The sequence below is a fragment of the Sinocyclocheilus grahami genome, unplaced genomic scaffold, assembly GCF_001515645.1.
Source record: "Sinocyclocheilus grahami isolate Dianchi unplaced genomic scaffold, SAMN03320097.WGS_v1.1 scaffold592.1, whole genome shotgun sequence".
Taxonomy (NCBI): Eukaryota; Metazoa; Chordata; class Actinopteri; order Cypriniformes; family Cyprinidae; genus Sinocyclocheilus; species Sinocyclocheilus grahami.
The window spans coordinates 839,610-855,849 of record NW_015505771.1 but is presented as its reverse complement, the minus strand read 5'-3'; the positions used below and the strand labels follow the sequence as shown (position 1 = coordinate 855,849).

Here is a 16,240-nt window from a genome sequence, read left to right as displayed (position 1 = left end):
CCCCCTAAAACGGCTCATTCTAACACGCCCCCACATATCTACGTCACTATATGGGAAAATTTGCATAATGCGTTTGTAATGGGTTTTAATGTTTTTGTCTCGTCGCTCCGGACACGGCATCACAGTATGGTGAGGGGCGTAACATTTCCGTCTCACGCTTGAGGTATTCGGCCAATCACAACGCACTGGATAGCTGGCCAATCAGAGCACACCTCGCTTTTCAGAACAATGAGCTTTGTAAAAATCAACGTGTTTCAGAAAGGCGGGGCATAGAGGAGAAACAATAATGTACATTATGTGGAAAATAATGTGTTTTTTTTTACTTTAAACCACATAAACACAGTTCATTACACCAAATACACAAAATAATGTTCTTTTTAGCAGCATCATATGACCCCTTTAAGTCTGCTTTCTAAATACTGAAAGGAAGTAATGATATTAATAGTGATTAATTTATTTTATTGACAACTGAGTGTAGAAAAGATTAGTATATATATATATATATATATAGAGAGAGAGAGAGAGAGAGAGAGAGAGAGAAAACTTGCCTTGGACTCCTACCTCAAAATGTTTTCTAACTCTTTGCAACTCTATAATATTTTACAAGAAATTTTTGAGAAAATGTTGATTGTAATTACAATTGTTTCAAAGGGGTCATATGATGCTTTTTTAAAGATCATTATGTTGTGTATTTGGTGTAACAGAATATGTTTACATGCTTTAATGTTCAAAAAACACATTATTTTTCAAATACTGTACATTATTGTAGGTCCTCTATGCCCCGCCTCTCTCAAACGCTTCGTTTTCTACAAAGACCCTCCTTCCGACAAGCGCAGTCTGCTCTGATTGGCCAGCTGACCCAGTGCATTGTGATTGGCCGAACACCGCAAGCACTCGTCGGAAATGTAACGCCTCTTACCATAATCGCGAGCTTCATCTTTCAAAATAAATGTAAAGACAGAGCCCGAAAGGGGAGCAGAGCCTCATTACACAGGCCACGGTTAAGACAGCTGACTCCACTGTGATGTGACCCTGTCTCTCTCTCTTTCTCTCTCTCTCTTGCTCGCGCACACACGATGCAAAACTCAAGTAATGTCAGTAATGAACAATACTGCACAAATCATAGTGATCATGAAGAATGTCCTTATTCTGTCCCAAACATGTACAGTAAAGTGGATATACAGTATACAACACCCCATCAGTTATATTCAGGTCTATAGTGCCACCTGTTGGCACAGTTTTGTAAGAGATCACGAGAAAATATTAAGTCGTGATAACGAGAAAACTACTTTCGTTATGTCGATATAATGAGATAATTAAATCGTGATAATGAGAAAACAACTTTCGTTACGTCGATATAATGAGAAAATATTAAGTCGTGATAACGAGAAAACAACTTTCGTTATGTCGATATAATGAGATAATTAAGTCGTGGTAAGAGATCACGAGAAAATATTAAGTCGTGATAACGAGAAAACTACTTTCGTTATGTCGATATAATGAGATAATTAAGTCGTGATAATGAGAAAACAACTTTCGTTATGTCGATATAATGAGAAAATATTAAATCGTGATAACGAGAAAACAACTTTCGTTATGTCGATATAACAAGACAATTAAGTCGTGATAACGAGAAAACAACTTTCGTTATGTCGATATCACGAGATAATTAAGTCGTGATCACGAGAATACTACTTTCGTTATGTCTATATAATGAGAAAATATTAAGTCGTGATAACGAGAAAACAAGTTTCGTTATGTCGATATAACGAGAAAATATTAAGTCGTGATAATGAGAAAACAACTTTTATGTCGATATGAGAAAATATTAAGTCGTGATAACGAGAAAACAACTTTCGTTATGTCGATATAACGAGAAAATATTAAATCGTGATAACGAGAAAACTACTTTCGTTATGTCAATATCATGAGAAAATATTAAATCGTGATAACGAGAAAACAACTTTCGTTATGTCGAGATCATGAGAAAATATTAAGTCGTGATAACGAGAAAACAACTTTTGTTATGTCAAGATCACGAGAAAATATTAAGTCGTGATAACGAGAAAACAACTTTCGTTATGTCGAGATCATGAGAAAATATTAAGTCGTGATAACGAGAAAACAACTTTCGCTATGTCAAGATCACGAGAAAATATTAAGTCGTGATAACGAGAAAACAACTTTCGTTATGTCGATATAACGAGATAATTAAGTTGTGATTATGAGAAAACAACTTTTGTTATGACGAGATCACGAGATAATTAAGTCGTTATCACAAAACAAGAAAAAAAAATTATAATCCATGGGCTCTTAGGACTTCGGTAAATCGAAACAATTTTGTTCTTCAAATGACTTAAATACATCCTTTTATATACCCTTAGATATACATTTAATTATTCACACACAGATTTTAATGACTGTCACAGCTTTTCTTGAATTCTTTGTCCCCAAACCAGAACAAATGGATCCCATACACACACACACACACACACACACAAAACAATCACATTGTTGATATGTATATTATTTTACCAGGTTTCACTGGGTTACGTGTACAAAGGTACATGTCAGTTGTATGTTATATGCAACTGAATCATCATGTTCAAACTGGTGATATATGGTCTGGGATCTTTGGAATTTTGAAATCGACTTCAGTCCAATTTGCAGGTAAGAAAAGGATCCCGTTGTAAGCGTCGTTGCAGGGGTTCAGGCTCATATGCATGTCCACTTCAAACTGTTACCCAACAGTTTTGAATCGGTTTCCCACAATCAAGTGCACATTTGATCACATCTCACAACAACAGAGTAAATCTCTCTGCAAATGTCCATGTAAAATCCTTTTAAAAAACAAAAGGAAAACTGCATTATATCAAATTAATCACACTGACGCCACTTTATGAACAGCTTCAAGCTCCTGATAGTAGGTCTTTGATCACTGCGATGGCTCTGGGAGATCTACAGAAATGTGGTTATTTGTGCCTTGCTGTTGGGCAAATTATTGAAAAGCACCAGAAAAAGAGTTGCAACACAACTCCTAAAATCTTTCTAGCAAAAACCACACCGGTGAAGACAAACCATCCTTTGCAAATGATGCGGATGATCTTAGAAAAGCATATTGTTAATCTACGCACATAAATACACAAATAAATATCATGCATTATTAACAAAACAATGAGTTTCCCTGATTATTAGCAATTAACTGTAATTGGAAGACAACTGATTTTAAACAAGCCTAAAATTTCGGAAATAAGCATGAATTCAATACAAACAGAAATATGAAAATGTAGATCATTATTAAAGCCTGTTTCCACCACCGAAAAATTAAACTTGTGAGATATAAACTAAGAATTTCTAGAAAAAAAAAAAATCTGAATTCTGAGTTTATCTTGCAATTCTGACTTTTTTCTCAGAACTGTGAGAAAGTCCAAATTGTGAGAAAAATTCACAACTGTCTTTTTTTTTTCTAATGGGGGAAACAGGTTTCCATAGTTACTAGAACTTAGTGCACATTAAAATTGGCACTCGTGTTTAAAGAATTTTAGTAACAAAATTTGAAACTCAAATCCAGAAAAGTGCCTTTTGAATTAACCCTAATACTGTGTTAATCTGGCAGAATAAGCAACAAAATCCTGATAGTGCTATTAATAACAGTGACTGTGTGTCCTCATAATGACCTATTATCATACACGCTTCAAGCTGTTCAATCCAGCAGCTAAGTTTACAGCAATCCCCCTAAACCCAAAGAGTCTTTATGTGCATTTGTTACATACAAAATAAATAAATAAAAATATCAGTCTTCAAGGAACTTCAACATCCAAAGTGCCCACTGAGGCATCATGGTATCAGTTTGCAGTTGGAGTCGCAGTTGTTATTCCACATTGCACCGCAAACATCCAGATGGCGAGACGGTCCCGGAATATCACCGTAAATCCCAGGTTACGATCTCAAACCATGTAATCTCACATATCAGAGTCATGCTTTCTGTCTTTGTGCTTGCCACTGTTCCACTTCAAATTTACACACAGGTTCAGATGCAGTGCAATTACAAAATAAAATCTAATCGCCCTTTTTTTTTTTTGCTAAAAAAAGATTCCGTAAACCGTAACAGAAATACAGTTTCCAGTCTCGTAGCTGCCATTACAGTCATTTGTGATCGCTGTGTCTTGCAACGTCAGAGGAGAGTGGCTTTTAAAAGCAGTTTGTTGTTCTAGCAGAGCGAGCTACGTCCTTTCCTCTCGTTCTGTTTTCCGGCGAGTGATGTTGCGAGGTTTGATCTTCAAAGAGAGCTCCCACAATGCCTCCTCAGCTAGATGGTCACTGAAGTCGTTGAAGAAAGAGACAATGTCGTCGTTGTGTTTGAGGTCATAGTGCCTGAAAGAAAGAAAAGTAGAAGTCATGCAAAACGCTTAATTTGAAGCTGAAAAAATATCAAATGTGAAGAGACATCTATTAAAAAGACATCTCTAGGCAATAGTTCTCTAGGCAAGTTTTCACAATCCAATACAATTCTACTTCATAAAATCAAGTCCCAAGTAATTTGTTTTCACTTGATTATGGAAGTGTCGAAGTACTCACACTTGCTGGAAGCGCCTCATAGTGTCCAGGATATTGAACTGCTGCCAGCGTTTGGAAAAGTTTATCTTTCTATTGATGAGGTCAGGATTCCCAAGATGCACAAAAGTTAAGTCCTGGAGAATGAGGCCTCTGTATTTTGTGGCAAAATAGGGGAAAGAGCAGTTATAGACGAAATATGACATTTGACACGCAATACAAAATGTGCTTTTTAATGCTTAACATCTGTTCTTACAGATACGGTATACATGGAGGCTCCACATCCGCCAAAGCTGCTCTGTACGCCCGGAAGGAGGAGGAACTGTCAATTAAAGTGCAATATTCCTCCAAACCCTGTGAAGATAACATCAGTTACGTGACGATCGACTGAGCACTAAAATAATATAGAGATAGGGTATGTGATTTACCTCTGACGTTTGCTTCTGCCATTCCAGTCTTCTGATAGGCGCTGAATCCAACGCTGATAATATTGCCAAGTAGGAGTTGAAGTTATTGAGTTTTCTTAAGTGCTAAATTACAGAGACACAGGTTCAAGTTTTTTTATTTTAAATAAATTAAGCAAATAAACCATTCGAATCAAGGTACAATAGTTTGTACCTTCATAATTTTGATAAACTTTAGAAGTAGTTTTTCCCGATCCTGGGCTTTCTCTTGCTGGATTATTAAGGACCGAACCCTTAAAACAAAGAATAAAAAATATATAATGTACTGTATACTTATTAACATGTCTATAAACCCGAAATTTTGGGCTCAAATGTATATGAATGCTTAAAGAAATTGTGTATCATTTAGGTAAGTTGTCACCATTTAATTTTCACCACTTTTAATTGCCTTCACTTGTTTTTAAATAGTCCTGTGACAATTTTGTATATTTGGGTTTCTAAAAATTAATTGGTCACCAGTGTCTAAAGCCTCGTGCACACCAGGACGATTATCGCACGCGCTTATCGCCAGCGTTTTTCGACGCGTCTTTGTTTTCATACCCAAGCGATTTTCGCTGGCGATGAGCCGAGTGAACGTGCAAATTCCCTCCCTGACATTAGATGGCGCTTAATGAAAAACAGAAAACCCCGGTACACATCGAATCCTATTTTATCTGCAATTCTTCTCCATAACAACTCCCTCTTATTGAGATTTTTGTAGTCGCTGTCGTGTTTGTCATAAAGCCCTTTGTGTTCAGACACCAATGAGACCAGCAGCTCTACGTTCATCTTGCCTCGATGCATCGTCTTCGTCTACTAACTTCCTCTTTGTTGTTAGGTATCATTGTGTGCTAGGCAAGACCGTTTTGTGCTTGAGCGCCACCAAGTCGTGTTTCACTGTAACTTCAGCAGCTCCAGGCACGTGAACAAAAGCGCCGACCAATGACATTTCTGACGCGTCAAACCAAAAAAACGAGCCTGAGGCGTTTTTTTTTTTTTAAACGACGCTTTTACGCCTGGGGCTTTGTGCACACTCACATTGACGCCCTTTGTTTAGTCACGAGGCGTTAAGCGTCGGCGATAATCGTGCACGATAATCGTCCTGGTGTGCACAAGCCTTAAGTGTGAAGGTTTTGCAGAATAATAATATGGATAGCTGTAATATGGACCAGACTTTATGCTGCAAGCCAAAAGTCTGGTTCCATAAGACTAGTTTTTCTGGCTGTGCAGTGGCACCTGACGTTTCTTTTCTTAAACGCTAAAAGTTTTACAGCAGCTTGAGAATCAGAGCATCATACCAGTATGACATGTTGTTGAAGTGCTCTGTGAACTGGGTCAGATTGGGGCTCTTTTCCTCATTCTGTTCCTTTGCCCAAAGTAACACCTCTGGGATCTGCAGACAGACAGGAAAAAGGTGTTGGAAAACCCTGAAACTTTAAAGGTAGGAAGCTTGATGAATGACATTAGAGAAGCCATACCTCTATCTTATAAAACAGCTCTGCATCGAGGAGAGTCAGCTGGTCTGCGATCTCATGACTACGGAAGTCATGCAGAGTGCCAGGCCTGTTAACAAACACTCAAAATCAGTTCAATTCACTCTAAACTAACAATTTTTAAAAGAAAGATGATCTAGGTGAGCATTACCTGGCGGCCACACCTCGTGCAGCCAGCGTTTTGAGGGAATTAGTGTACTGCAGCAACTTCTTCTGCTGGACTTTATCCAGGATGTTCTTGCGCAGAACCCGGGCCAGGGTGAGCTCACCATTACACAACAGATTGAACACAAGCTCCATGAGCTGCTTCAGGATGTCTTCTGTCAGCTCCACCAAACTGTTGACACACAAATAAGGGTTTACATTTATGTAGTTTTTTTTTGTGACATAACATGGGCCTATGAGTAAATAGTGTGGAATAACTGCATCAGAACTCAAGCTGTAATCATCTAATATTAGGGTATTCCAACCTTGTATGTATGTGGCATAACACAGCATATCATCAAGGAAAACCCCTTTAACAATTTGCGCAAAAAGATCCAAGTAATTTAATGTAATTTCACTGGATTTATATATATATATATATATATATGTGTGTGCTGTGTGTGTGTGTGTATATATGTATATCCCTTTGTAAAGTGTGCATTTGATATCTGATTGCGTTCCAGCTCACCAAAGCTCATCCACGACACGCACCAGCACGAAGAAGGTGTTTTTACTAGCTCGTTGTTTGATAATGTCAGAGCTGAGAGAAAATCTGGTATATGTGTTCAGAGTTAAGGGTGAAAAAGAAGCTTGGAGTGTACAAAGGTTAGTAATGAAAAGATATGTAAAGTTCCCTCCTGCACCATCAGAAAGGATATCTATAGCGGAGCTTTTTAATGAGGTCCTCTGGGGCTAGAAACGTTCGGTATGTGGTCAAAAAAGCTTCACAGTATAAAACTCGATCTACAAAAGAGAACATAAGATACATTAATTTAATCATAATTATAGGTTAAGATTTAAGAACAATAAATAGGTTAATAAATAAATTACACCACCGTTCAAAACTAAATTTAAAGCAGTAATATTGTCAAATATTATTTACATTTTAAAATAACTGTGTTCTATTTTCAAATATTTTCAAATGTAATTTATTCCTGTGATGCAAAGCTGAATTTTCAGCATCATTACTCTAGTCTTCAGTGTCACATGATCCTTCAGAAATCATTCTAATATGCTGATTTGCTGCTCATCAAACATTTCTTATCATCATCATCAGTGTTGAAAACATTAAATTGTGTCGCTTAATATTTTTGTGGAAACCATGATACATTTCTTTGATAAATAGAACTTTTTTCAAAATAACAGCATTTGTATGAAGCAGCCTTTTTTTTAACAATGCAGAAGTCTTTACTGTCACATTTGATCATTTTAATAAAGTAATAATTTCTTTAAAAAATTGTTTTACTGACCTCAAACTTTTGAACGGTAGTTGAAAAGCTACCTTTTGAGTTTGTTTGATGCACGTGTTATTAAATAAATAAATATTTAACACAAATTAATGGACTCCTTCAGATTAGAAGGGATTATTCTTACCTTTGCGATCTGTTTCGGTGGCGTGGACCAATAAAATATCACCTGATCCAGCTCTGACGTCAGGGCCGTCATCGTTCTGAGAAACACAGATTAGGATTATGCGGTTTTTGGCAAATTAGAGCTTTTCATGTAATCAGCTCCTAAATATAACTTCTTAGAGGGATGTGCAAAATAATATTTTCAAAATCTACTAGTTGAACAACCAGTTGGTCTTAAGGAAGCCCTGTATATTTAGGGTCAACTGAACCCCAACACATGCAGAGATGTCAGGATGTTCAAGACTTGTTTTCAAAAGCAAAATGGAACAGGAAGCAGCATGCCTGCTCACTAGAGTCATATTTCCTGTCTTACTGTAGAGTACAAGTGCTCCACTTATTAACTCTCTTATGTATTCATACAGGGGAGATGCTCTCTGCAGTAGGTCTGACCTTGCAGTGTGAACAGCAGTATTTCACAAGTACTTCAATACTGAGGTTCACCACAGACGCACTGCAGAGGCTTGAATTCACAGGCAGAGGGCATCAGAGAGCACACTAGCACTCTGACTATCATTGCAACCAATGCAAATCAAGACATAAACTTCTAAAATTAAAGATTGCCATTTCTGTTTTACCTCTTGCTTTAGTGTTAAATGAGACATGATCTCGTCATGGTCCATCACGTAGAGCTCATCCACCTCTTCTGAGGTCAACTCTGAATCCACACACTTCTGCTTCCAGCTGTGAATGAGATAGTAGGTTATCAAAAATACAAAACATGAAAGAAAATCCATTTGCTGGTGGGAGAAAAAAAATGCCATATCCCAAAGTATTTCTTTAAAGCAATGAATGTTACCCTTCTCTGTCGGCCGGATCTTTGCTGTGTTCTGAAGCCGAGTCCTGGAGTGAGTCCTCAGCACCACAAGAAGAGTCCTGGCAAAGACAGAAAAAAATATTTAAGGACTATCAGGACCATCACTCCACCCTGAGAAGAATGGGGTTAAAAATGAGACGTCACTGGCAAAATGCTTCACAGGAACAGGACAGCTGGATTTTACATTTTAATAAGATGTAAAAATACAGGAAACAGCACAAGGTGTTAGTTCTGCATTTCACAAAACATTCAACACAGGATTGGGGCATATTGATAACACATTACAATACAGTAAAGTCACTAGCACTGAATAACTATATACACTACTGTTAAAAGTTTGGGGCCAGAAAGATTTTTTAAAGTCTCTTATGCTCACCAAGGCTGGATTTATTTGATCAAAGAATTCAGTAAAAAGAGTAATATTGCGAAATAACATATTTTAAAATAACTGTTTTCTATTTGAATACATAAAAAAAAAAAAAAGTAATTTATTCCTGTGAAGGTAAAGCTGAATTTTCAGCAATCATTACTCTAATCTTAAGTGTCACATGATCCTTTAGAAATCATTCTAATATGATTTGGTGCTCAATAAACATTTCTTATTATTATTGTTATTATTTCTTATTCTGTGTTGCTTAATATTTCAGAGGAAATCGTGATACATTTTTTCAGGGTTATTGGATAAATAGAAAAGTCAAAAGGAAAATATTTATTTGAAATAGAAATGTTCTGAAACGCAAAGGTTTTTAATGTCACTTTTGATCAATTTAACGCATCCTTGCTAAATGAAAGTGTTTATTTTATTATTTTTTTTAATTACTGACCCCATACATTTAAATTGTAGTTTATATATATCAGCTTTACAGAAAGTGCCTTAATACCCATGGCATGCATCATGAAATGATTATCAATAATTATCAAACATGAGGTTAGATAAATCATTTGCGCTAAGCTGTTAATTTATAATCAAACACAAAGCATCACTGGGGAAAATATACTTATGTGACTTTTTGTCTATACATAATAAATATGCATAGACACTGTATACAATTACATACACATATACACCAAAATATTGCACTGCAATCATTCATTGTTTCACCAAATCTTGTTTTTTCTTTTACATTTTTTGTATACAATTCATTCAATTCCTTTTCACTTCATTCGCAGAATGTTGAAAATTTGGTGTGAATAGCTTGATGGCGTGAATGTTTACATATCCTCAATCGCCATATTTTAAAGACAATGTCAAATGAAATTTTGCTGAAATGTAATGTTGACATGACTGTGTAACACTATAGCACAGCTGTCTGTAAACACGCAGATGACCTTCATTTGGATGAATCTGATGATCTGTTCAGGGGTTTTAATAATTATCGCTGCAACTGCATTTTTTTTTTTTTTTTTTTTTAAAGCACACAATCATCAAATCAACAATTACAACAATCAACACAAAGTCACTGAAACTCTACGGGTCTCTTGTTTTGCTGCATGCAAAATCCTGCACAAAGTCACATAATACATACTAGACGTTTAATTTCCAGCAATATAGAGCAGGAGCCAATGAAATCTTACTGTGGGCAGGGCCACCCAGCATGGCACGGCAAAATTTCTTATGCAACAATACTGACAGTCACAGCCGGTCACGACAAAAGCTCAAATTAGCATGCAAGAGATTTATTGTTTGTCGCTTTTGGACACTTCATGCAGTACTGCTGCATAAAGTATGTCTTGACGGCAGGTGTTAAATAAAATTTGGAATTGTCCAGTCTCATGATGCAAAGCCAAGCATTACAGTCACACACAGCACAAGCGCAGCATGTGAGGGCACCGGCACGTCGGCTGCAAACGCTGACATCCTGTTACTTACTCCATTGGAGAGAATCACATCTCCATTGGCTTGGTTGGATGAATACAGATTGACGTATTCACCCTCCCCACCTTCATCATTAGCACTTTCGCTCTACAGGAACACAAGAGGGAGGACAGCACAAGCATTGACAGGCGTCAGAGTAAAGGTGTGGTTCGGAGCTGATGCCTACAAAGATGAAGAACAGCTGTACTAAACTTGGCAGAGGGAATCTATTGCTTCGGTGGGCCTGAAATCAAAGGACACTTGGTAGCAAAGCAAGATAAAGCACGACCAGCCTCTGGAAACTTGTCACGATGTTGTGCATTCGAGTGATTTTACTACAGGAAGCTGGATTGCATTAAAGTGGGCTGCCTAAAACACTGTGGTAAAATCAATGTAATGCAAGGCCTCAGGTGACTCACTGCTCAACTGCAGGAAAAGAAATATGATAAAAGACATCAAATGTTCAATACATGATTACATTTATACATAACTATGACAATAAACAATTCCTCCACCTAATAATATTGTTTATTAGCTTAACAAAGTCTCTAAATATGGAAGCAAGCATCATTTATCATGTAATAAATCTATATTGCTCCCATTCTAATCAACATATCCATCTACATTATAAGTGTATTGACGTCAAACTCTTGAGCTGACAGCTTCACTGATTATAATGTGAGCAGTCGCAACAAGCCGTGTGCTTACAGTGTAGACTAACGTAATAGAGTTAACTATTTTCTCAAGGTTTTTATGTATAAAACAAAAGGTAAAAAACACATCTTTTTACTTTTGCTTTTAACTAGAAATGACTTTTCTAAAGCAATGTATTATGCTTTCTTTTATTATTGCTTATTTTTTAATTCCCATCTTTTGTTATGCATTTTATGCAGACTCATTTCATCTTCTTTTATTATTATTGGTTTAATCTTCGCATCTATTGTGGGTTTCATCTTTAATCTAGTCATGGAACTGTGGAACTATGAGCTGCATTTCTTGTATGAAAAAAGCTATATGAATAAATAAAATAAGTTTATTATTATTATTATTGCATTTTGTGTAATGAGTGAAAATGTATTGAGCATGACTATTCTATGTAATATTATTTATTTTATTATCAAATTATAATTAAAATAATAAAAATAAGTTAATTAAAGAAAATAATAACAATAATAATCTATTATTATAATTTAAAGAATAATAAAACAAAAACAACAAAAAGTCTAAAATAAAAAAACTACTACTATATATTAAATAAATACAGACATTAAATCCCACAGCTGATCAACTGAATCATTGCCACTTCATATATATATACATACATACATACATCTAATATAAAGAAATGGGACACAAAGTACCAGCTACCAACCCCGAGACAGATCACCTATATAGTCGGTTTCCCAATAAGAGGTATTGAAAAGAGTTCCCTGTGATTCAGTAGACTTAGTCAGAGGATACAGCTCAGCAGACATAACATCATAACAGGCAGCTCAGTCACCTAACAGTGGGGAGCCCGACGAGTCCCAGCAGGATGATGCATGTTTAACCTGAGCTTTTCAGCAGGTCACAGTTGCAGGACCCCTGTATGGTACATGCTTTTGACCCTTTAGATCTCTGCCACTGAAGACTAGAGGCATGTACAGGAAAGAATAATAATAAAATAAATCACTGAACCCTAACAAGGCAGTGCCTCCGTTAATTGAGGTTGTGAACTATTCGCTGCCTACAGGCTACAGCACCTGTGATTCATGTGAACTATTATGAACATGTTTCCTTTTGTAGCCGCTGGCACACACACCTACACAGAGTCAATAATTAGACAATCAGCGGTGTTTGCATGTTTGTGCTACTTCACAGCATGTGGAGACAAATTGAAAAACTTCAGAATCATAACTGCAGTGTTTAAAAGGCTGCATCATAGTATTAAAGTTCATCCAAAATTGAAAATTTGCTGAAAATGTTATCACCCTCAGGCCATCCAAGATGTAGATGAGTTTGTTTCTTCATCAGAACAGGTTTGGAGAAAATTTGCATTACATCACTTGCTCACCAAAGGCTCCTCTGCAGTGAATGGGTGCCGTCAGAATGAGAGTCTAAACAGCAGGTAAAACCATCACAACAATACACAAGGATTGTGATGTTTCTGTCAGCTGTTTGGACTCTCATTCTGACGGCACCCATTCACTGCAGAGGATCCATTGGTGAGTGATGTAATGCTAAATTTCTCCAAATCTGTTCGGTGAAGAAACAAGCTCATCTACATCTTGGATGGCCTTAAATTTTCAGCATATTTTCATTTTTAGGTGAACTAATCCTCTAAAACTTTACAACTGGTTCCTAAAACCTAAACTCACCTAAACTGTCAACACTTTGCAGGCACTGCTGTTAAATTAGGCTTTAAAGAAGATATGAAAGGCTTTATTAGTTCAAAAAGATGGGTTAACGGGTTAGAGGCCAGCAAAAGGCAAGCGAGACTCACCGTAGGGACAGGCAGGGAGCCCTGGTGGTTCAGACAGGAGTTAGATGCAGAAAGGCTGAGAGCGCTTTCTGTCTCACCAGGGCCAGGCCCGGACGCACACTGCTGCAGCTGACCCGACAGAGAGGAGGAAGAGGAGGAGGAAGGAGATGCAGAGTGTGAGGAAGCCTAGGAGGGAAGAGAAGAGTGGAGGAAGGAAGAGAAAAAAGGCCAGAGATTCATGCACAGTATAGATTATTGAGCAGATGCAAGCTGAATGAAGAAATTGACCTTAGTCAGAGCAGACGGCATATTAAACGTGACACAAATAAAACATTTTTAATCATAGTTTGTGAAAATCAGATGTGACCTTAGGCCTTAAAAGCCCTATTTGAATGCTATTTTTATTTGTGTCCAGTTAAATATGACGTCTATTCAGTCGAAAGTCTACTGTGAAGCATGAAAGAACATTATGTGAAAGAATTGTGTAAAATATTGGGAGACAAAGGTTTCTATTTTTTGCCTGCTTGTGCTTGCTAGTCAGAGTGTGGGAACAAAAACAGGAAATTACTAAAACTAAAAGCACAAATGAATGGCTAAACTTGTGCGTAGTATAGCTCCTAGCACATATGGTTAACTTTTTACCTAAGCTCAAAACTAAGCAACACATCTCAGTGAATCCTTCTGCTCAGTCACACGGACTGAGAGAGAAAACAGTGAAAACTCACTCAAGTCAAATGAAATGAGTTAGATGGGTTAGCAAGACAAGAATGAGGGCAAAAGTAAGAACAGTACAAAGCATTGAAACAAAAAAATCTAATTAAGATGCTGTTTTCAGTTTATAGTCAAAAAAATTCGACCCCATATATAAAATAAACCCCATTAATTAAAATAAATACATTTTATATATATATATATATATATATTTTTTTTCTCCCTTGGTGCCCACTTTTAACCTTATCAGTACAATATAACAGACTATATTTCTCACCCTTGCATTGTGCCTTCAAGTCTTCTATGTAAATTTCTTCTTTGCATGTCAAATTAGATACAGTGTCTTCAAATGCCTTTTTCTCATGCCTGTTTGCAAGTTTTCAGATTTCCCTCTGGGTCCTATATGCATTTCATCATTTATATGTTATAAAAGGATGGTACATTTGTAAAACTGCATTAGAGGATCATAAAACAAAACAAGTCTGTTCTAAAAAGTGTCATAAAAATAACCAAGAACCTTGTTAAAAATAAACTTCAGTCGCTTGAGATGCCACAAAAGGATATGCAGAGCTGCAGGCGCTACACACAGCCAGGAATAGCACAAGATTTAAAGGATGATACTACATTTTACTCTTATTTGAGCTGTTTCTCATAGGCATTAGCTGAATAAACATCAGACACGTTCACACACACCACACAATGAGAAATAGATGATGTAAGATGAAGACGTACTTTTACTGGCATAATACGACACTGATCGCCCAAGGCAACACTTGAACTTCAGTAAGACCAACACAGAATGAATGCTTTTCTACAAGCAATAATCTGACTCTACGGAAAAATATAATACTGCTACCATTATGATTAATGGTGACTCTCAGTAGGAAGAAAAACATTGCATCAACGTCTAGGGAGGGTGAGAATGAGACAGACTCAAAGTGTGCACAGCGTGTGTGGGCGCAGCACTGACGGCAGTGATCTAGCTCTCACCAGTTGTCTCTGTTTGGGTGGCAGTGCTGGCGGAGGGAGGGTCTCATCACTGCTGCTGAAGGAGTCGCTGAGACCGTACACTTCCTGAAAACGCTTCCTATTGCGCTGCTCGTAAATGCTTTCACTCTGTGGTGTCTGGTAGAAAACGGAAGGCAGTGGCTCAGAATAGTCCTCCATAAACTGCATGTACTTCAGTACTGTGGGTAAACGAGGCAAAAAGTAAATAGGTTAAATCAAGACACAAGGTGCTAAAAACTGCATAAAACATGCATAAAGAAGGTAAAGGTTATGATGCCAAAATGAGACTAAGAGACTGTAAGAGGGTGTGAAGGCACAGTTTACTACATGAATCATTCATAGTCATTCAGCATTTTATTCTGTTTATTTGTGAAATCAAGCAGAATTTGGTCATAATCCCATTTGTAAGCAGTATGCAAATTAATATTGACGCTCAATATTCAATAATCTCAAGATTCAATAATCTGCTAACTAGGATGAATCTGTATAAAACAGATGACATATGCATGTATTAATCTAAGTTTTCTAGAAATAATTGTTATTTGTAATGTCAACAGTATTTTACATTAATTTTTAATTAGATAGATAGATAGTTAATTCAACACATTCCTATGTGATATGTTAAAGATATGAATAACAGTTCACCTGTATTTATATAAAAAAAAAATTATAATAAACAAATAAACAAATAAATAAATATTAGGTTTATATCCTAGATTTTTTTGGAATATGAAGATTACCAAAAGGCTCAAACATAAATTGAACATGTCTGTAATGCTCTGTAATAAATAGAGTTAATAAAATATAAAAGAGAAAAACAGCTCAGCATCCTCTGTGTGGCCTCACATAAACTCTTCTATCAAGCCACACCGCTCATGTGTGAATTACGACATGATTCAATCATCCCTCCCTCCAAACAAGAGTCTTTCAGCAAGAGCTCATTTCCTGCTGGCTTGGGTGAGGCCTTGAACTGTATTCACTAAGAGATCTCTCCAACAAAGGCATTATGCCATCTGACCTCACATTGAAGATGACATCACTGTATCCTATCCCCTACCCGACACTGAGGGGCTTTACAGAGAAAAACTCGTGAAAAACTGGCTTTGCCATACTGCGTCATTCCTCGCATAGATTACACAAGGAATTTAGTGAACTGTGCAAACAGCTTATTCTGAAGACAAACAAAAAAGCCAGGGCTCGAACTACCTGTTTGGTCACAGCACTCAAAGATTAAATGCTGCTTTAAAGTTGGCATGAAATGAAAATTTCCCACAAAAAAAAAAAA

The 16,240-nt window shown here is 36.8% G+C and overlaps 1 protein-coding gene across 1 annotated transcript in view; it reads right to left on the bottom strand.

Annotated features, from left to right (window-relative positions):
• Nucleotides 1-3,450: 3,450 nt before the first annotated feature.
• Nucleotides 3,451-16,240, bottom strand: part of LOC107557186 (rap guanine nucleotide exchange factor 1-like) — a 34,163-nt gene continuing 21,373 nt past the window's right edge. Inside the window, exons 11-26 of the mRNA XM_016240510.1 lie at nt 14,938-15,144; nt 13,258-13,422; nt 10,791-10,883; nt 8,903-8,979; nt 8,682-8,787; nt 8,069-8,144; nt 7,354-7,438; nt 7,164-7,256; nt 6,642-6,827; nt 6,476-6,560; nt 6,296-6,390; nt 5,173-5,251; nt 4,983-5,084; nt 4,811-4,908; nt 4,579-4,707; nt 3,451-4,374 (exon numbers count right to left, since the gene is read on the bottom strand). Coding sequence (XP_016095996.1) covers nt 4,224-4,374; nt 4,579-4,707; nt 4,811-4,908; nt 4,983-5,084; nt 5,173-5,251; nt 6,296-6,390; nt 6,476-6,560; nt 6,642-6,827; nt 7,164-7,256; nt 7,354-7,438; nt 8,069-8,144; nt 8,682-8,787; nt 8,903-8,979; nt 10,791-10,883; nt 13,258-13,422; nt 14,938-15,144 — 1,827 coding nt within the window. The 3' untranslated portion in view covers nt 3,451-4,223. The remainder of the gene's footprint in view (nt 4,375-4,578; nt 4,708-4,810; nt 4,909-4,982; nt 5,085-5,172; nt 5,252-6,295; nt 6,391-6,475; nt 6,561-6,641; nt 6,828-7,163; nt 7,257-7,353; nt 7,439-8,068; nt 8,145-8,681; nt 8,788-8,902; nt 8,980-10,790; nt 10,884-13,257; nt 13,423-14,937; nt 15,145-16,240) is intronic.